Source organism: Genypterus blacodes, unplaced genomic scaffold (genome assembly GCF_046128005.1).
Source record: "Genypterus blacodes isolate CSIRO-AG114 ecotype Tasmania unplaced genomic scaffold, CSIRO-AGI_Gbla_v1 ptg000005l_1, whole genome shotgun sequence".
Taxonomy (NCBI): Eukaryota; Metazoa; Chordata; class Actinopteri; order Ophidiiformes; family Ophidiidae; genus Genypterus; species Genypterus blacodes.
In genome coordinates, this window is record NW_027466819.1 from 3,650,001 (window position 1) to 3,672,279 (window position 22,279).

Genomic DNA, 22,279 nt, shown 5'->3' on the forward strand with positions numbered 1-22,279 from the left:
TGGCGGAACCAAATGTTACCGGGAAAATATGGCGGTGGCGCGTAAAAGCACAACAGGAGAGAGAGAGAGAGAGAGAGAGAGAGAGAGAGAGAGAGAGAGAGCGCCTGGCGGGACGAGCCACGGCGTGTTGATGTGACGGAGCAGCTGAGAGGAGACGACAGAAAACAAACAGATACTCCACTTCCTCTTTACGTCCTCCTTGTCTCCTCCTTCCTATCTACTGTCCTTCTTATTGGTCATTTGTCCTGAAACCAAGGAGCTCCAGGTCTGCTCAGCTCTATATCTCTATCTTCTGGGATCCATGAGGACGTTTCTTCATCACTCCCCTCTGCTTGATGCTGCAGCACCACCGATCCTCCTTTAGGTCCCGCAAAGTGAATTACGACCTCAACCGCCACGGCTCAGACACCGGCTTCCCTTTAACAGCTGCGCAGCGTGTCGGGCCAGCTTTCGCCATCAAAGCGCTATAAAACTGGAGCCTTCAGTGGCGGCCATGATGGCTGAGAGCACAGGCGGCGGCGGCAGCGGCGGCGGGTGAACAACGCCGGCTCTGCATCTTCATGTTTACATAACGCAGAGAAGTTGCAGAGGAGGTGAGCAGGAGGTCAGGTCACAGCCCAGACCAATGACTCAGCATAGCGACGTACACGTGAAGATACTCACTGTGAGCGCCGCCTTGCTCGTAAACATCAGAAGAGAGGTCAAAGTTCAGAGCCTTGATGCTTCCACAACAAAAGCTCAGGCTCACTCCAGCTCCTTCCCTCAGGACAAGGAGAGAGTGGCCGACTGTATCAGACCAGGTGAGTCTCATCTCCCTGACGACCTCACATGCTGACGACTCTGCAGGCTCCGCCCCCAAGACGCCACAGGGAGCCTGCAGACAGCGTCGTCACAGCGACCCAGGAGGAGGGTCTCTGTTCGTGTCAAATCTAAATTGAGATCAAGCTGAAGAGGAAAACAAAGGAAACTCATCAATGTTTCCTTTGATGAATCCAGCTTTTAAAAAGGATTTTACAACAAATGACAAAGCACCAAGAACAGCAAATAAGACCAGCGTCCATTCAGCTCACTTGCAACAAGCTGCTCCAACCTGCGCTCAGTGGCTTCTCCAATGGATGTACAGCTGTGTGTGTGTGTGTGTGTGTGTGTGTGTGTGTGTGTGTGTGTGTGTGGGCGGGAAGCAGAGTGTAAACACAACAGTGGTCTGAATAATGTAAAGCCATTAGTGGGTGACAGAGAGAGAGAGAGAGAGAGAGAGAGAGAGAGAGAGAGAAGCAATGACATGTAAATAGTCTGCACTTAAATGTAAAATATTGTTTTTGAACTTTCATGGCAACACAGCTCATTAAATCTGAACTGATGAAGAAATGGAAGGCAGGAGACAGAAGGAGACGGAGACCGAAGGGAGGAAAGGAGACGGAGCGAAGAATCAGAACGCAGTTATAGAAGGATTAGAGACCAGGGACCAATTAAAGTCAGAGAACAAGGAGGGGAGGAGGGGAGGAGGGGAGGAAAGCAGTCTAAACTAAATAGAAAGATACAAACAGAATGAAGGAAATAATTGATTCAGAAGATTCAGAGAAAGACAGACGGACAGACAGAAAGCAAGAAAGAAAGGAGCAGCCTGGATGAGTTCCTCCTCCGGTTTCTCCTCCCTGATTCTGATCTTCTCATTAGCATGATTCACTGAAGAGAGATTCAGGCCCTACAGAGAGACGGAGGAGCAGAGAGACTTCCTCTACCACCCAACAAAGCATGTCATGGAAGGCAACAGGCTGTTTGCTTATTGGGTCATTCTGGTTCATGAAGAAAGTTGGTAAATTCTATAACAGATATTTGTCTCCCTCTAGTGTTCAAATATGAATAGTGCATTTTTTTCCACCAATCATTCATAATTCCGGAGCAGTCAATTTGCTTTTGCTGCTTTAAGTCGAAAAAAAATCCCCTTTATGGACGAAATCCTAAAATAATAATGCAGGTTGTGTAAATCAAAGTAGAAATGAGCGTCTCAGTTCCTCTTCCTCCCTCTCAGACCCCCACCAGAGAGGTGTTTGCTCCCTTCTGATTGGTCAGGACGGCGTGATTGTTCTGTTGTGTGTCTGACGTGTGATTCAACCCAATGTGCTGCATGTTGATGTCAACAGCTTACAGACGTTAAGGGCCCACATCAAGAACAAAAGCTTTCAGGTTAGTTCAGATTCAGAACTAAGAGTGTTTCTACTGACAGAGTCCAACACACACTCACTGCTATTACACAAGAAGAGAAGAGGACACAAGGACACGTTGTCTTTAACAGAGCATCACATCCACATTTTATTATTTCACATCATTTCAATGAGTTCAAGATGGTAAAGTCATCACATTGGGAAGTTTTTCTTAGGAAGGCCCGTTTATCAATCAACATGAGATTCATTGATGGCAAAAGCTACAAATGATTTTGAACCTGAGGCTTTGAGCTTTCAAACCCTCTGTGATAAGTGTTCAGTCACTACAACTGCAGGGAGAGTATTGACTGTCACTGTCACACGGTGGTTCAGTTCTCTCACCATGCTTCTGAATAATCCAAACTACATTCTTTACTGGAATATTGATCCAGATATCAGTGTCTCACACTTGTGTTCTGTGTTTCCATCACATCATCAATCACAGGAAGCAAAATCACATTCAGCTATCAAAAGTCAGGCTTTCTAATGTTGGCAAAGCAAATCATCATACTCATACTCATACATCATCATGTCATGTTCTCATTGCTATAAAATGCATATGCTACTATCACCTAGCAACCACTTCCTGTAGAAAATCAATGACAAAGAAAAAAAATTGACAAAAACCAAAGCACTCAGAAAAACCAAAGCGGCAACAAATCAGACATTTAAGACTGAAATCTGCTCCATTGTGCTTTTGCATATTTAGGCTACTTAAGTTTACACAAGGTGGCGTTCTCTCCTACAGCCCAAAGATAAATTCCAGCATAGAGCGGCTGAGTGAATGTGGTCTGGACTCTGTGGAGGAGAGTCATGGTGTCAGAGACGCTGTAGAAGGACAGAAGACCTGCAGGCTGATCCAGGTACACTCCTACTCTGGAGGAGGGAGAGACTGAGAGAGGAGTGATGATACTGTTATGTGTGAAAGAACAACTGTTGTAGTAATGACATAATGACCAAGACTTTTCATTGAATCCAAATCTACTTTCAGCCCCTCCTCTATTAGTATCCTTGTATGTCACTGCTACTCCAACTCCTTCTCCGCTCCACTCCACCTCCCAGTAACAACGTCCAGTCAGACTCTCTGTACACAGGACCTGAGCATAGTCAGTGAATCTGTCTGGATAATCAGAATATGACTGAGTTTTATTCATACATGTTACTTTTCTGTTCCCCACAGATAGTAACAGAAGTGTGTGTGCTGTGTTTGGATCCATTGTGATTTCCTGTGAATATCTTAAGAATCCAGCTCTGGTCTTGGGCTCTGCTGGTGACAGTGAAACATCCAGATCAGTCAGTGTCAGTGAGATCTTGGTCCATCCCTCACTCAGCATGTTCTGTAGTTGATCTCTGACCTTTGACACAGCCGCCGTCACCTCCTCAAAGCGTCTCAGAGGACGGATATTGATGCTGGCTGAGTGTGTAGATTCACTGAGATGTGGCAGTGAGGGGTAATTGTGTAGAAACTGGATGTGATCCTCTGTGTGTGACAGCTGCTGCAGCTCAGCGTCTTTCCTCCTCAGCTCAGTGATCTCCTGCTCCAGCTTCTCCTGAAGCTCTTCAGCTCCACTCACTTCAGTTTTCTGCTGGGATCTGATCTGCTGCTTCACATCAGAGCTTCTTTTCTCCATGAGACGGATCAGCTGGCTGAAGATCTCCTCACTGTCCCTCACTGCTTTATCAGCAGACTGATTGATGTCCTTCACCTCCCGCTGAAGCACCTTCACTTCTTTCTGTCTGTCCTGGATTCTCTGCTGGACTTGTTGTCGACTCTCCCCGAGCTCTCTCTGCCTCTCCTTCCTCTCTGCTGCAGCTGAGACTGTGTGGTGACCTTCATGTTCATCCACAGGGCAGAGATAACAGATACACTGCTGATCAGTGCGGCAGAACATCGTCATCACCTCATCGTGAAGAGGGCAGATGTTCTCCTGAAGCTTGTTGGAGGGCTCCACCAGCTTGTGTTTCTTTAATGGAGCTACATCATAGTGAGGCTGGAGGTGTTGCTCACAGTAAGAGGCCACACACTGCAGACAGGACTTGATGGCTTTCAGTTTTCTCCCAGTGCAGAAATCACAACCAACATCTGCAGGTCCAGCATAGCAGTGATCAGCAGGAGCAGCTTGGAGTTCTGTCTTCTTCAGCTGCTCCACTAAATCTGCTAACACGGTGCTTTTCACCAGGACAGGCCTCGGTGTGAAGGTCTGTCTGCACTGAGGGCAGCTGGGGATTTTCTCCTCCTTCTCCTCTTCATCCCAGTAGTTGTTAATACATCTCCTGCAGTAGCTGTGTCCACAGGGAATAGTCACCGGCTCCTTCAGCAGATCCAGACAGATCGAACAGCAGAAGGTTTCTTGATCCAGCTGAATTCCTTGCTGCGCCATTTCACCTCTCAGTTCAGTGAACAGGTGAGTTTCATTTCCGCACAAAAGAAATCTTCAGCACTTGTTGGCTCCACCCTCTCTTAAAGTGACAAACCTTTGAGGGGAAGAAGGAAGTCAGAGAACAGGGAGGAGCTGCTGTGTTCAGGGAGGAGGAGTTTGACCAACATGCAAAACACAGCAGAGCAGAGCAGAGCAGAGCAGAGCAGAGCCAGTGGATCCAGAGCAAACTGCTCCTCTCTATTATCTATCACAGGATAATAAATTAAAATAAATAAATAAAATAAACTCTTATATTTCCCCCCTGGATCCAGACCAGCACCAAACTCTAAAGGCTTCTTCTTCTGTGCTCCACCCTTCTACAGAGCTTCATCTCAGTCCATTCAACATTTTGAGTCAAGCTGTCGTCAAACCGACACACACACACACACACACACACACACGCACACACAGGAGAGAAGGAGTGTGGAGATACTGTGTGTGTTTAGTAAACTACAGGGACGATCTCTGTGATGCATTATGGGAGAGGAACAAGTCAGAGTGGCGTGTGAACCCGCGTGTGTGTGTGTGCAGCTACATGTATGTACAGTATGTGTGTGTGTGTCGTTTATACTGAACACACTATATGATCTGAAATTGTGAACTCGTGGGTTCTGTGTGGAGCTGAAGCAGTGATTGACAGGCAACCGGGTCATGAGAGCAGTGTGTGTGTGTGTGTGTGTGTGTGTGTGTGTGTGTGTGTGTGTGTGTGTGTGTGTGTGTGTGTGTGTGTGCGTGTGTGCGTGTGTGTGTGTGTGTGTACCTCTGTTAGACAGTTTCTCCAGCAGCATCCTGAAGCGTTGCACCACAGATGGGGAAACATCGTAGGTGTAAACTTCCTTCACTGGAACAGAGTGACACCTCCCAAACATACCATCTGTCAATAAAACACACACACACACACACATTTAAAGGACCCATATTTGACTCTGTTAGTTTAGTTCTCAAGAACACACAGGCAGAGTTTAGCTTGGGGCCCCAGGGAGCTCAGGTCCGGCTCTGCTGGTTTACTTTCTCTGCTATCAGCTGCTTGTTTACATTTACTCTCCATTCCTGGTGTTTGCTTTGGAGTTTTGCTTTTGGTGTGTGTGTGTGTGTGTGTGTGTGTGTGTGTGTGTGTGTGTGTACGTCCTCTGGGCTATATATAGCTGCCACAGTAAGCTCCATTTTACAGGCGGCTCCGGGTGACTCCGGGTGTTGTGATCACAACATGAATAGCCACTTACACTGAAGGTGAGTGAGGAAGAGCGAAGCCTCAGAGAAAATAGAGACAGATTGGTTGCAAATTATGGGTTGCAAAAGATGATGATGATGATGATGATGATGGGGATGAGGTGAGCATGAATCTACAAGAACTGCATGTTAAACACTTGCTTGTTAATCTGTGCGCTGCTTTTCCTGGATGATGAGAAGCTGAAATGAAGGCTTGTTGACTTTGACTTCACTGAATATGTTGGGTTGAGTCTGCTCCTCTCAAGAAAGGTTAGAAATAAAAAAAATATAACTGCACATCTCGTGTTTGTAAAAGCCCGTCTGGGTGTTCGCACCAAGCTGTGTGAGCAGATGATGCAGAAATGTAACGTTTTGGCAGAAGGACAAGCACTCATTGTCATCGGGCTTTACTGAGCGTATGAATTCAGATTTTCTGGCTCTGCTAACTGGCAGATATTGGTTTTCTTGGTTGTAACAGAGACGTTTATAATAAGCCTGTTGGAAGTTATACTGGCTTTAAACTGAAACACACCCAGATTAGCAAACCACCTTTTCTCCTTCCTCTAGTTTGGATCTGGTGCAGCACATCTGCACCTCAGAGAAGGAACATCTTGAATCCTCCTTCATAATTACATACTGGCAGCAGATCCAGGCCTCGTCCATCCGTCCCTGTTTGTGCTTCAGAGCCAGATCTGCTCCTGGTGATTTATGTGTCGGGATGGAGCGGGATGAGGATTTACGGGGGGCCATCCTGAGCGGCCCGGGGTGTCTGATGGAGGGGATGAGCCGGCAGCAGTGCTGACCAGATGTTTCTGTGGACAGCAGACGTCCGACTAAAGCCGTCTTTGTTCGTCTCCCAGAATTTATTGGGTCTTTCTGCGTCCTTATCTGCTCCTACGATGTCTCAATCGTCCCAACATGTAGTACGTCTGGACCAAGCTGGACCAAAGCTCTCCATTGCTATAATTGGCTGCCAAACTTGAGTGGGCGTGGCTGATTCCTCATGAATGATCAGTCATCACTGTAACCAAACACAATAGGCCAGTGTCTGACCAAAGGTCTACTCAATACCCTGGTAAGTAATAATTGGAGGACAACTCAGCCTTGGCGGAGGTATCGTGCCCTCTGAGTGAATGGATTTCTCCAGTTAAACTCTACATCACTCTCAAACTGGCCCCGTGTTCCCAGTCGGCCTTTGCTTGATCTTAACGTGTTGACGAGTCTCCCACTTCAAAGGCCACGGTAAAAACATGGAGTTGTGAGTAATAACGTTACTGCACACCAGCCTATTAGTCTATGGAAGCAAACGTACAGGGAATCTGTAATTGATCACGGAAATTAGATGAAACAAGTTCACGCAGGATCCAAATCCACTGCAGTGCCCCGGGCTGTAAACACACTCCGAGCCTTCGCCACAGAAGCCATTAGCGGTTTGTGTTTCTTCATTAGGAGAGCGGGGATGTTCTTGAAACATATGGATCTGTGTGTGTGTGTGTGTGTGTGTGTGTGCAGTGACTGAGCATAGAAAGCCCTCTTGCGTTCCAGCAGGCGTACAAATGGCCGAGCTTGATGAGCTGCTCGGCCTTTCACGTCTGGTTCTTACGCTTAACATGCTACCAAACACGGCTCTCTGGCAAGACAACAGACCAGCGGACGCCAGCAGCAGATGGGGTGGCGGAACCAAATGTTACCGGGAAAATATGGCGGTGGCGCGTAAAAGCACAACAGGAGAGAGAGAGAGAGAGAGAGAGAGAGAGAGAGAGAGAGAGAGAAGCAATGACATGTAAATAGTCTGTACTTAACTGTAAAATATTGTTTTTGAACTTTCATGGCAACACAGCTCATTAAATCTGAACTGATGAAGAAATGGAAGGCAGGAGACAGAAGGAGACAGAGACCGAAGGGAGGAAAGGAGACGGAGCGAAGAATCAGAACGCAGTTATGAAAGGATTAGAGACCAGGGACCAATTAAAGTCAGAGAACAAGGAGGGGAGGAGGGGAGGAGGGGAGGAGGGGAGGAAAGCAGTCTAAACTAAATAGAAAGATACAAACAGAATGAAGGAAATAATTGATTCAGAAGATTCAGAGAAAGACAGACGGACAGACAGAAAGCAAGAAAGAAAGGAGAAGCCTGGATGAGTTCCTCCTCCGGTTTCTCCTCCCTGATTCTGATCTTCTCATTAGCATGATTCACTGAAGAGAGATTCAGGCCCTACAGAGAGACGGAGGAGCAGAGAGACTTCCTCTACCACCCAACAAAGCATGTCATGGAAGGCAACAGGCTGTTTGCTTATTGGGTCATTCTGGTTCATGAAGAAAGTTGGTAAATTCTATAACAGATATTTGTCTCCCTCTAGTGTTCAAATATGGAGATTGCATTTTTTTTCCAGAGCAGTCACATTGCTTTTAGTGCTTTTGATCGAGAAAAAAAATCCCCTTTATGGATGAAATCCTAAAATAATAATGCAGGTTGTGTAAATCAAAGTAGAAATGAGCGTCCCAGTTCCTCTTCCTCCCTCTCAGACCCCCACCAGAGAGGTGTTTGCTCCCTTCTGATTGGTCAGGACGGCGTGATTGTTCTGTTGTGTGTCTGACGTGTGATTCAACCCAATGTGTCGCATGTTGATGTCAACAGCTTACAGACGTTAAGGGCCCACATCAAGAACAAAAGCTTTCAGGTTAGTTCAGATTCAGAACTAAGAGTGTTTCTACTGACAGAGTCCAACACACACTCACTGCTATTACACAAGAAGAGAAGAGGACACAAGGACACGTTGTCTTTAACAGAGCATCACATCCACATTTTATTATTTCACATCATTTCAATGAGTTCAAGATGGTAAAGTCATCACATTGGGAAGTTTTTCTTAGGAAGGCCCGTTTATCAATCAACATGAGATTCATTGATGGCAAAAGCTACAAATGATTCTGAACCTGAGGCTTTGAGCTTTCAAACCCTCTGTGATAAGTGTTCAGTCACTACAACTGCAGGGAGAGTATTTGCTGTCACTGTCACACGGTGGTTCAGTTCTCTCACCATGCTTCTGAATAATCCAAACTACATTCTTTACTGGAATATTGATCCAGATATCAGTGTCTCACACTTGTGTTCTGTGTTTCCATCACATCATCAATCACAGGAAGCAAAATCACATTCAGCTATCAAAAGTCAGGCTTTCTAATGTTGGCAAAGCAAATCATCATACTCATAATCATACATCATCATGTCATGTTCTCATTGCTATAAAATGCATATTCTACTATCACCTAGCAACCACTTCCTGTAGCAAATCAATGACAAAGAAAAAACCATCGACAGAAACCAAAACACTCAGAAACACTAAAGGGGCAACAAATCAGGCATTTAAGACTGAAATCTGCTCTGATGTGCTTTTGCATATTTAGGCTACTTAAGTTTACACAAGGTGGCGTTGTTTCCTATAGAATAATGCAGCCAAATTCCAGCATAGAGCGGCTGAGTGAATGTGGTCTGGACTCTGTGGAGGAGAGTCATGGTGTCAGAGACGCTGTAGAAGGACAGAAGACCTGCAGGCTGATCCAGGTACACTCCTACTCTGGAGGAGGGAGAGACTGAGAGAGGAGTGATGATACTGTTATGTATGAAAAAACAACTGTTGTTGTCATGAAATAATGACCAAGACTTTTCATTGTATCCAAATCCACTTTCACCCCCTCCTCTTTTAATATCCTTGTATGTCACTGCTACTCCAACTCCTTCTCCGCTCCACTCCACCTCCCAGTAACAACGTCCAGTCAGACTCTCTGTACTCAGGACCTGAGACCAGTTAGTGAATCTGTCTGGATGATCAGAATATGACTGAGGTTTATTCATTAATGTTACTTTTCTGTTCCCCTCAGATAATAACAGATGTGTGTGTGCTGTGTTTGGATCCATTGTGATTTCCTGTGAATATCTTAAGAATCCAGCTCTGGTCTTGGGCTCTGCTGGTGACAGTAAAACATCCAGATCACTCAGTGTCAGTGAGATCTTGGTCCATCCCTCACTCAGCATGTTCTGTAGTTGATCTCTGACCTTTGACACAGCCGCCGTCACCTCCTCAAAGTGCCTCAGAGGACGGATATTGATGCTGGCTGAGTGTGTAGATTCACTGAGATGTGGCAGTGAGGGGTAATTGTGTAGAAACTGGATGTGATCCTCTGTGTGTGACAGCTGCTGCAGCTCAGCGTCTTTCCTCCTCAGCTCAGTGATCTCCTGCTCCAGCTTCTCCTGAAGCTCTTCAGCTCCACTCACTTCAGTTTTCTCCTGGGATCTGATCTGCTGCTTCACATCAGAGCTTCTTTTCTCCATGAGACGGATCAGCTGGCTGAAGATCTCCTCACTGTCCCTCACTGCTTTATCAGCAGACTGATTGATGTCCTTCACCTCCTGCTGCAGCACCTTCACGTCTTTCTGTCTGTCCTGGATTCTCTGCTGGACTTGTTGTCGACTCTCCCCGAGCTCTCTCTGCCTCTCCTTCCTCTCTGCTGCAGCTGAGACTGTGTGGTGACCTTTATGTTCATCCATAGAGCAGAGATAACAGATACACTGCTGATCAGTGCGGCAGAACATCTTCATCACCTCATCGTGAAGAGGGCAGATGTTCTCCTGAAGCTTGTTGGAGGGCTCCACCAGCTTGTGTTTCTTGAAGCCAGGGGAGTCATAGTGAGGCTGGAGGTGTTGCTCACAGTAAGAGGCCAGACACTGCAGACAGGACTTGATGGCTTTCCGTTTTCTCCCAGTGCAGAAATCACAACCAACATCTGCAGGTCCAGCATAGCAGTGATCAGCAGGAGCAGCTTGGAGTTCTGTCTTCTTCAGCTCCTCCACTAAATCTGCTAACATGGTGTTCCTCACCAGGACAGGCCTCGGTATGAAGGTCTGTCTGCACTGAGGGCAGCTGGGGATTTTCTCCTCCTTCTCCTCTTCATCCCAGTAGTTGTTAATACATCTCCTGCAGTAGCTGTGTCCACAGGGAATAGTCACCGGCTCCTTCAGCAGATCCAGACAGATCGAACAGCAGAAGGTTTCTTGATCCATCTGAATTCCTTGCTGCGCCATTTCACCTCTCAGTTCAGGGAGCAGCTGAGTTTCACTTCCGCACAAAAGAAACCTTCAGCACTTGTTGGCTCCACCCTCTCTTAAAGTGACAAACCTTTGAGGGGAAGAAGGAAGTCAGAGAACAGGGAGGAGCTGCTGTGTTCAGGGAGGAGGAGTTTGACCAACATGCAAAACACAGCAGAGCAGAGCAGAGCAGAGCAGAGCAGAGCCAGTGGATCCAGAGCAAACTGCTCCTCTCTATTATCTATCACAGGATAATAAATTAAAATAAATAAATAAAATAAACTCTTATATTTCCCCACTGGATCCAGACCAGCACCAAACTCTAAAGGCTTCTTCTTCTGTGCTCCACCCTTCTACAGAGCTTCATCTCAGTCCATTCAACATTTTGAGTCAAGCTGTCGTCAAACCGACACACACACACACACACACACACACACAGGAGAGAAGGAGTGTGGAGATACTGTGTGTGTTTAGTAAACTACAGGGACGATCTCTGTGATGCATTATGGGAGAGGAACAAGTCAGAGTGGCGTGTGAACCCGCGTGTGTGTGTGTGCAGCTACATGTATGTACAGTATGTGTGTGTGTGTCGTTTATACTGAACACACTATATGATCTGAAATTGTGAACTTGTGGGTTTCTGTGTGGAGCTGAAGCAGTGATTGACAGGCAACCGGGTCATGAGAGCAGTGTGTGTGTGTGTGTATGTGTGTGTGTGTGTGTGTGTGTGTGTGTGTGTGTGTGCGCGTGTGTGTGTGTGTGTGTGTACCTCTGTTAGACAGTTTCTCCAGCAGCATCCTGAAGCGTTGCACCACAGATGGGGAAACATCGTAGGTGTAAACTTCCTTCACTGGAACAGAGTGACACCTCCCAAACATACCATCTGTCAATAAAACCCCCACACACACACACATTTAAAGGACCCATATTTGACTCTGTTAGTTTAGTTCTCAAGAACACACAGGCAGAGTTTAGCTTGGGGCCCCAGGGAGCTCAGGTCCGGCTCTGCTGGTTTACTTTCTCTGCTATCAGCTGCTTGTTTACATTTACTCTCCATTCCTGGTGTTTGCTTTGGAGTTTTGCTTTTGGTGTGTGTGTCGGCCTTTGCTTGATCTTAACGTGTTGACGAGTCTCCCACTTCAAAGGCCACGGAAAAAACATGGAGTTGTGAGTAATAACGTTACTGCACACCAGCCTATTAGTCTATGGAAGCAAACGTACAGGGAATCTGTAATTGATCACGGAAATTAGATGAAACAAGTTCACGCAGGATCCAAATCCACTGCAGTGCCCCGGGCTGTAAACACACTCCGAGCCTTCGCCACAGAAGCCATTAGCGGTTTGTGTTTCTTCATTGGGAGAGCGTCGAGGAAATGGATGTTTCCGCTGGTTTTAACTTTGGTTTACGCAGCTCCAGCTCATTTACAGCGTTTCTCACTGGAGGGAGTGAGAGGATTCTGGGTAATGGCTTCTTACGTGCGGCGACAGAAAGCTGCTTCTTCAGAACGAGTCGCCGCCTCTCGTGATTGAGCGTTGAGTCGCCGTCCCGTGCAAACGATTCATCTCCGGGCCGCGTGATGCGTGTGTGTAATATTCTGATTACGTTTTTTAAAGTGGATTGATGAGGCGAATGAACACGACTTTCTCAACACATAATGATGCGTATAATTCATCAGACAAAGCCTGGGGGATATTGGTCATGCCAACACTCCACCTTTCCTGGTGACAACGTAGAGGGCAGAAGAGGGCAGTAGATGGCACTTAACAGCAGTAGAGGGCATTTAAGGCCACTAGAGGGCACGAGAGGGCAGTAAAGGGAAGTAGAGAGCAGTAGGAGGCACTTGAGAGCACTAGAGGGCACTAGTGGACCTCCTGCAGTTCCAAACATTTTTGGTAGAAATCAAAATGGCGGAAAATCTGTGGCCTATCAGGAAGGATGCGAACAGGAACTTTACTTAGCTACGGTTTGGGTGTAAACTGTAAAAGTGGTTGTTACAGCGCCACTATCAGGCCGAGCAGGACCAAAGCTTCACAGGTTTTACCTTGAATCAAGTCCAACCTGGCAACCCAGATTTAACTTTTTAAACTTTCGTGCTACAGACTAACGACAGGAAAACGCCTCAGACAGATTTATTTAGACTTCTTCTGTTGAGGCCAGAATGTCCTTGCCATGGGGGTGTGTGTGTGTGTCTGTGTGTGTGTGTGTGTGTGTGTGTGTGTGTGTGTCTGTGTGTGTGTGTGTGTGTGTGTGGGGGGGGGGGGGGGTCGTGACACATGTCAGCCTCTATGCAATGCGTGTTCTGATGGAGATGACAAGCAACAGGGTGCAGATGGGTAATGGGCCAATTTAGCCCTGCTCCTCTGCCGCCTGTTGCCATGGCGATTCCATCCAATGCTTTCTCCTCCCTTGCAGCTAATCAGGGGGTAGGCGAGTGGGGTGGCGGTGTGTGTGTGTGTGTGTGGGTGGGTGCATCTGCCTTTTGCTGTCCTCTCTTTCTCTGTCTCGCTGCCTGTGTGTGTGTGTGTGTGTGTGTGTGTGTGTGTGTGTGTGTGTGTGTGTTCAGCCTGTGCACCCCCTCCCAATCTTGGTTTGTAAAGAGCACCTGGGATGTGTTCAGGGTGTTCAAACACACCCACACACACCCCGGCTGGCTGTGTTGTTTGTTCAGACACAGTTTATACCTCAACAATGATCAACGATTGCTTTTCATAATGAGGTTTCTGCTTCTGTTCTATCATTCAGACGACCTCCCTGGTGTCACTTCAGTCTTAATCTGGGGCCTTTGTTCTCTGTTTCCATGCTGAGTGAGGCTCCACTGAATGAGCCCAGCCCAGGGAGCCAATCAACACCTGAGGGGTTAACCCGGCTTGTGTTCTCTCCACAGCTGATCTCACCTTCCTCCAACACAAAGACGTTATTCATTTGGGTCTCCAGATGCTGTCTGGACGAGATGAGCAAAGAAACCACTCTTCTCCGGCTCCATGTAAACTGTAAATCTGACCCTTTGACCCATCTAAGTGTTCCTTACAGTGGAATCATCGTGAACAAAAGAGTCGATGGCGAAGGTCTCGACCCAAACCCCCATTAACCTGATCCCAACTTGGTCCAAGTTAGCGGCGGATGATTACAGGAAAGACCAAAGAGCAGAACAGTTTCTACCTGGAAAAACAGCGTAATGATCCTTTAAGTGATCATGAGTGACAGGCGGCGATCCCTCCCTGCAGAACATCCTCACTCCTCCATGTACTGTCTGATCTCTGAGACAACATCAAACATTTCTGGGAAAACTATTTGCTATCACTCAACAAAGGTAAAGAGATAAGAATCAACTTAATAATGGATTTTATAAATGACTTTGGAACATGAACATGTGGAATCAAACCTCAGCAGGAGGTTCCACCAGCAGAACCCGGTCAGCCTCCACACTTAGTCCTGACTGGCTTTGTGCTTCAGAGACTCTGGTGTTGTTCTGGGCCCGTGGGTTTGTGTCCTCCATCTCTGCATGGACCTTGGACCTTTCGAACTGTTTTGTCAGCGTTCTCATGCTCGGCGTGTATCGACGTATCACGCGGAGGAGTGCCCTTGAGCTGGACAAAAACAAACCTTCCTCAACTTTCTGCGCCGCCAGGTTACGTCCACGATGGAGCCAGAGCTGCCAATCGGCCACACAATGGCGCGGCTCGGTGTGTGCGCCGAGCTTTGACAGCAGCTATTCAAGCAGGTCGGGCGAGAACAAAGAGCTGGAGGTGCAGCCGCCGCTAACGTTTCCACCCCGGCGGCCAAATGTCAGCTCGCCCTCTCCTCACCTGACGCCACCCGCAGGAGCGTTTCCACTCCCAGAGACAGACTAAATGATAGTTAGCTGGACTTGATGACCGAGATGTTCCAGGCAGCTAGCAGGCCGCGGCTAACACCTAGCTCCATCCGCTCCTTCAACCAAATCAGCCTGGGGTGCATAAATATCTATCAATATCAATCAGAGTCCCACACACACTAAATGCTAACCTCACATATGCTGGTGTAGCATGGTGACCTCATCACAGAGTTTGAAACTTCGTTAATCAAAGTGAAATGAGGTCACCTGAGGCAGACACAACACAGACAGGGCTAAAAATACACCTCAGCGTTCACTTGATGATGTTCTCACAGCGCTCAACATATGTTCAGGGTTTGTTTGTCCCCCCCCCCGCCCTCCCCCCCCCTTCCCTGTCAGAATCAGAATCAAAATTAGGAGGCAGACAGGAAACGGCCGAGCTAATGGATTTAAAGCCAACACACCCGGCCTGAGACCAACAACCCCCCCCTCCTATCGGCGTGCTTAAACACATTACAGGACAGATTAGACTTCATGATGTGGAACCTGGTTATCATTCCACCTGAGCCAGCAGAGCGGCAGATTAAAGCGTTTCCACGACGGCGGGACGCTGCAAATATTTGGTTTCGGCAGCTCTCTGGTTTCCATCTTATTTTGATTCTAGGTTGATTCTCAGCGTGGCCTCACTGCAGCATGCCAGGGGGGGCAAGAGGAGGGGAGAGGGAGGGTGGGAGGGAGGGAGGGAGGGAGAGACAGAGAGGGAGGGAGAGTGAGAGGAAGAGGGAGGGAGAGAGAGAGCAGAGAGAGAGGAAGAGAGAGAGAGGGAGAGAGAGAGAGAGAGGGGGAGAGTGAGAGAGCAGAGAGAGAGAGAGAGAGAGAGAGAGAGGGAGAGAGGCAGGGAGAGTGAGAGCGCAGAGAGAGAGAGAGAGAGGAAGTGAGTGAGTGAGTGAGTGAGTGAGTGAGTGAGACACCCCTACATGCCGGGGGGTTCAGGATGGTAGCGCAGTCGCCTAGGGGTCACAAGGTTCCTGGTTGGATTGCGAGCTCCTCCTAGAGAGCGTGTTGAAGTGTTGTTAAGCAAGGCACTGGACCCCGAGCTAATAGAGTGAGCTAATAGTGTGAGTGTGAGGTCATTGTAACGTTCTTTGGATGAAAGCTCTAAAAACCTACAGACCAAACTTAGCTTGCTCCTATTTTAGTACATGATGGTTCATTTTGATGAATCCCCAGTTGTCATTGTAACTCAAATAATGGTTCATATTAATTTTCACATCTTACCATTGACGCAGATCTCGTACGATGAACACAATTCACCCTCAAACAGGCAACCTGTCAACAGAGACACAAGAAAAACATCCAGGCAATTTAGCGAGATTGACTTTGTACACACACACACACACACACACACACACACACACACACACACACACAGAGCGAGGGATGAGGCGTTCACGTGTCGCGGTGACACTTCATTGACTCGCAGCTCATTGGTTTACTGAGAAACGTCGTGTTATAGAAAAGAGGGCAGACACACACACACGCGCACACACATACACACACACACATACACACAAAGATTTATAAGACAACACTAAACACACACACACACACACACAGCCATATTAGGTCATCTCTCCAGGGACTGCAGGAGTCAGGGTGCACCGACACAGTAAATGGGAATGGTGGGATGCTGTAACCATGGCAACACTCGCTGGTAAATTAGCCTCCTCCATCCCCCCCCCTGCTGTCACCCTCCACATCTACACTGTGTCACTCTCTGTGTTCATGTTGAGGCACATCTGAATTGTAAACGCTGTCAGTTCTCCCATGATCCTTTGCATTTCTCAGGATTACGTTCTGGTTACTGTGAAACTCCGAGCACATGGCATTTCAGCACAAATCTATGTCACAAACACACATTTCAGCAGCGTTGGGTCATTCAAAGACAAGAACTTAACGTCGTGCGTTTCATTCTGACTTTGTTTTGATGGCAGATGAGTCGGCGTCGGCGTCTTCGTCTCTCTAAGCAGCAGATTCATTTAATGAGATTTCATAACCAGTTTTAATTTCACGCCTGCAATCATTTTGTGAGCGTGGGCGTCCCGTAATTTAGCCGTCTTAATTTGTAATGGAAGGAGTTCAGGGATGTGACAGTGAGCGCAAAGTGACGACTAGTGAGGGAGAGGAGTCAGGCAGGAAGGAGTCAAAGGAGCTGGGCAGCGTTTGGTTTGTTGCCTTCCGCTGAGGGAGACGCTGCGTACAGGCCGGCAGAGAGTCCAACAGGCTGCAGTGTTAGAAAGAAAAGGTGACAGACGACGAGCAAAGAGCAGCGATCACAGCTAATGCCCCCCACAGGGCCGTTACCAGAAAGACACTACGTTTCCCATGAGGCCATCTGTCTGTTTGGATCAGGCTCCCGCTGCTTCCTGAGGGAGCCAGACGGTGATTAAACAGGAAGTGGTCACCTTGAAAGACTTAATGGTCCATATAAACGGTTACATGTTTATATGGTCACTGTTTCATTTCATCACGGAGAGACAGAGACATATATTTGGAGGCGGACTCGGCCTTGGCGGAGGGATGGGCTCTCTGATGGAGCCTCTGCCTCTCTCCGTGTCTTTGTGGCATTAATCTTACTCCAGGCATTTCTGATTGCCTTCAACCTTCTCTGCTTTCCGCCACACAATGTTATCTCTCAGTGGGCGTGTCCGTCTGCGTTGCCGCTCAGCTGATAACGAGCTGCCGCCCGGAGACGGAGAACCAGGCACCAACTCTGAAACGTCCCTCCGTCTCCGTGGGTTATATTTGGTTCGTCTACACGCTGACTGTTCTCGCTCACGACAGGTCGAGGGGCTAGAGACACGCCGCAAACAGCCGCAAACCTTTGATTCCCTCACTCCCTCTGTCTTCTGCAAGTAACAAACAACCACCACCACCTCCTCTCTCTCACCCTGCCACCCCCTCCCTCCCTCCTGCCCTGATTGTCCTGAGTCGCGCCATTGATCCGTGCATCTGGTCGAGGGAACCGGCGGTGGCAGCTTCTGGTTTCTCATTACACAGTGTGAGTACTACACAAATGATTTTTGAAAGAGAAACCGAGGATGTTTGTCTTAACGGCGAAACCGGCCACAACAGCAAATCAGCAGAATCTCCTTGGTGAATGAGTCGCTTTGCTTGTTGTGTGACAGTTTGTCTTTACGGTCTGGCTGTGGGAATGAACCTCTTGATGCTGGGAATGTTGCCCTAACAACTTATCTGGCAGAATTCCACAATCTCTGTGAGAACGAGGCTTTCCAGTATTTTCTGTAAAGTTTCTTCAAAGACGCATGGGTGCAACTCCAACACACACACACACACATACACACTTCCACCATGCAACCGACCAAGCAACCAATCAGCACAAATCAAATATTAATGAGCGCTACCATAGCGACGGTCACACCAGGAGAGCTGATGTGACCTTCACCAGGCTCAGGTTAATGATTAGGAAAGCTAAAGGCCGGCTGTGATTCACTTCTCCCTCGACTCGGAGCTTTGTCGTCCCAGGAGGGAGAAGTGAAAACAAAACAGGACATACACACGTGACCGGGTGGACAAACACACCCGTCAGTAGCTCACCACTCATGGTTACAATCAATTATCGTTAGGAAATGTCTGTTTTAGTCACGTGTAACTTCCTTAGCTTGTCATTTCATCCGCAAATTGGAAGTCTGGCAGCAAAACATCATTACAACAAATTGGAATAGGATCAGGCTGCCAGTTAACTTCATTTCAACATAGTAGTTTGGAATAATAAACATTCCAAAATCTTATCCAGACATCCTAACATATTTACATCTTGGGCATTTTAACATTTTTGTGAAGCTCAAATTTGCAAAATCACAAGGATTCTGCTCCCACCTGCACCGCTGTGCACACTGAGTAGTAACAGTAACCCACCAGAACAGTGACAATATACACAATGACATTTAAAAGATCATAAGCAGAGCCAACGACCTCTTAAGGTGGACTTTTACTGCCCTGTGTAAACATCTAAGGTGAAATACGGCCTGGGATTTGCTGCTGAAACACAACAACAACAACAACAACAACAAAACCATGTGAGTGGTGATGCCGCTCGGTCCGAGCAGCGTTCCCACACGCCGCCCAGCTCCCATTTCATCACCCAGAGTAAAGGCTATAGGTGAGTAAAGGAAACTATTACAGGTGAAGGACGATGATACAAAGTAGTTCTACGCCGCTGCTGCAACCATGCTGAGAAATACTCTGCACATAAACCCACCGACAGGCCGCACAAATGCTCCTCATCACACAAATCCTCCTGGACTGAAATGACCTCGTCCTTCTTCTATCGCATCACAATGTTTAAGGTGGATATTTGTTGCAGGAGCGCCTCTTCTTAAGACTAAATGAGACAAACGTCACGTAAAGACAAACAACAAGCTGCTCCACTGAACATCACTTACTTCTTCTTACATGGAGGGTATTTAAGATCATTTATGAATATTTAAGGCCTTTCATTTACTTAATGTTTAGGTTTAGGACTGCAATGATCACTCAAACATCTTACTAATTCTCTGTCAATCCACAAATCGATTATCTGACTGAGCACAACTGCACGAGAAACAACAGCACCATGATGTCAGCGTAAATAAATCCAACATACATACATACAGCATACCACTGTGCCACTGTACCACTCCTACCACGTGTTAGGTTGTGTAGGAGGATTGTGGGAGTAATAAAGTCAATATGAGCAAACAGATGCAGGGCTCATCTGAGGGACAAACGAGAATAAACACTCAGTGTGCATGTCGCCATACTCCCTGTATGCTGCTGATTATGTAATCTGATGGAGGAGGAGAGAGTCTAGATACCCCCACACCCCCCTCCACACACATACACACACACACCTCCGCTCTCAGACCAGCCTCTTCCTTTCCTCATCTCCCTGTAACACATCACATCTTTCATCCTGCAGGCTCCACAACCTCAAATCAGTGGAGCAATATTAGATATCAGCTACATTTAGGCTCTCTGTACCGCCACACACACAAACATACACACACACACCTGCAACCATTCATATTCCCAATCAATAGCTGTTTGAGTCAGAAGTCCACAGTTAGAAACCGGAGACGAAACATGTGCTCATTTTGTATTGCTTTGCATCCCACATTGATATTGCTCTTATATCTATTGTTGTTGTTGTTGTTGTTGTTATACACAACAGCTTATCATCACAATAATGCTCATTTGTACAGCATTTGATCTATTTTTGCTTATTGAACTCGTTTACATTTGTTTTTCGATTGATTGCGTTGTTGTCCTTTTTTCATGTTCACAATTACTGCTTGGTAATTTCTAGATTTTATAAGATTATATTTGAATATCTGATATATTTGGTCATTGAATGATTTATTTTTTCTTCCATCATGTTATTGTGATGTTAGTCTTAAATATAACACAAAATAATGGCTATTTATTGTCTTCCCTGTTGTTTTAATGTTTTAAATATGTTTCTGCTTATTTGACTCATATTTAAGTTGACACTTGAGGCCTTTTAGCCGCAGTGAGGACTCATTTCCCGGCTGTTTGTGGCACCTTTGTGTTAGCAATGGTGTCTCTCACATTTCCATCACATATTCCTGAGTATTCCTGTGATTTCTCGGGGAGAGCGTGTAGTTTTGTGTGCAGCATGAACGCAAACGGACGCCAGGATCAGTGTGTTTGTTTTCCCTCCGTCAGGTGAAGCTGCGGTGCTAAAACATTCACCCGAATCAGGCTCAGTGTCCCGGCTGTAAAATGGCTCACAGTAGGGATCAGCGTCCCGTCAGTTAACAAATATTATACCATTTTCTCCATTTAGCTACTCACCGAATTTCCTGTCGGCAGAAGCGGGGGGGCAGCAGAGGGAAGCGAGCAGCAGGAGGAGGAGGCGACGGGGGTAGAAACCAAAACGCTCCATGTCTCTTCTGGGTTTGTTTCCCCCCTTTAAACGGCCATTTTCTTCCAGCGGGTCCTACGTCGTCTTCCGTCCGTTCGAAGATGCTCCTCCGCGGCTGGAGGGGCAGAGGAGAGCCGCTGGCACACACGCTCGCGCACGGGCAGACGGAGGGAGGATGGATGAGGAGGAGAGCGGGAGGATGCAGGGCGTTTCTGCTCCGGCTTCAAGGCAGCGTCAAAGCGAGGGGATACTTCCGCTTGAAACTTCCAAAGTAAGACTCCGGAAACGCCTAAACCATTTTTATGTAAGGAGATATCACGTAACAAGCGGATACGTATCTAATTAGCTTGAGCGAGGTATCTTGGGCATCACTCTTGTACACTGTTGATGGTATTTTTCTCTCTGCGTAAACGGTGCGGTTCTCTGCGTAAATGTTGTGGTTTGTGACAAAATCAGAGAAATATCCGGTTTTGGGTTTTCTGACGGTAACTTGACAAACCCACGGCTAGGTACACTGATTCGTAGTGACGCTGCCTTCGGGTGCCGCCGGGATTCTTTAGAATTCTGACATGAAGGACCACGACCAAGTGGATAGATTCAGATCCCTCTGACCCTGACAATAGATTATTTTAGATTGATGATTGGCAGATCCCTCAGCTGGAAACAATCATGTTGATCTTTGTTTGTGTACTTTAATTTGTGGTTTCCATTATTTCAAATTAAAAGAGGCCAGCTTGCACTCTGCCCAACCAGTGTGTGTGTGTGTGTGTGTGTGTGTGTGTGTGTGTGTGTATGCGCGCGTTACCTCTTGACACCAATAACCAGATGCAATCATAGTGTGTCAGAGTCTGATTCATCCTCAATTCAGGCGCAGGACGGAGCAATCAGCGCACAGTGACCTCATCAGGCTGCGGGCAAAGAGTGGCCTGTCCAATATTTACACTCATTATCTATCTATAAGAAATTTAACACATATGACCCTCTACAGCTTGATTTCTGCCCCGATGTTATTAACGTGTATTTTCTGGTTGAGTTTGGGCTGCTGGTAGTTTGGAATGTGACCAGCAGGTGGCAGTATTGAGTTTTCTGAGTGACACGAATACAACCAAATAGTACAGATTAGCTGACGTGGATCGATCATGCATGTCATCTGCACTGTCCCAAGATTGACAGTGTAAAATAGTTTCAAGCAGATAAACCCAGTTACATTTGACCAAAGAATAACTGCTGCTTTTGTAGTATAGCGTGTAAAGCTCACCAAATATCTCTAACCTCTAAAACCTGTGTTAGTAAAAGAGATGTCATGTACAGTGGATCCGACCGACACACAGTAAACCATCCTGTGTAACCCTGGAATGAAACCGAATACAGAAACTCTATTTGGATGTGAATTAATAATGCTAAATGGGAAATACTAGGATTGGGAATTGGGAAGGTGCAATTAAAAAGAAACTCCAGAAACGCAGACGTGTGCAGATCTGGAAGGAAATTATGTTGAAAAACGCTCAATTGCACAAAAACCCACTTGGCCCTCGCTTATCCTTGGCTCAAAACTTCTCAATCAACCCCCCCTGCATGAACAGAACAAACAGAAGGCAAAG

At 47.0% G+C, this 22,279-nt stretch overlaps 1 protein-coding gene across 1 annotated transcript; it reads right to left on the reverse strand.

Annotated features, from left to right (window-relative positions):
- Positions 1 to 2,231: 2,231 nt before the first annotated feature.
- LOC142996261 (uncharacterized) lies at positions 2,232 to 10,957 on the reverse strand. Its single transcript, XM_076147191.1, has 3 exons — positions 9,241 to 10,957; positions 9,165 to 9,173; positions 2,232 to 4,637 (listed from the first exon to the last, which is right to left on the reverse strand). The coding sequence occupies exons 1-3, from the start codon at positions 10,911 to 10,913 to the stop codon at positions 2,915 to 2,917; spliced, it is 3,405 nt and encodes a 1,134-aa protein (XP_076003306.1). The 5' UTR covers positions 10,914 to 10,957; the 3' UTR covers positions 2,232 to 2,914.
- Between the last annotated feature and the right edge of the window lie 11,322 nt (positions 10,958 to 22,279).

Bases quoted from the DNA above. Each gene is read 5' to 3' on its own strand.
- LOC142996261 (XM_076147191.1), bottom strand. From the start codon at position 10,913: ATGGCGCAGCAAGGAATTCAGATGGATCAAGAAACCTTCTGCTGTTCG.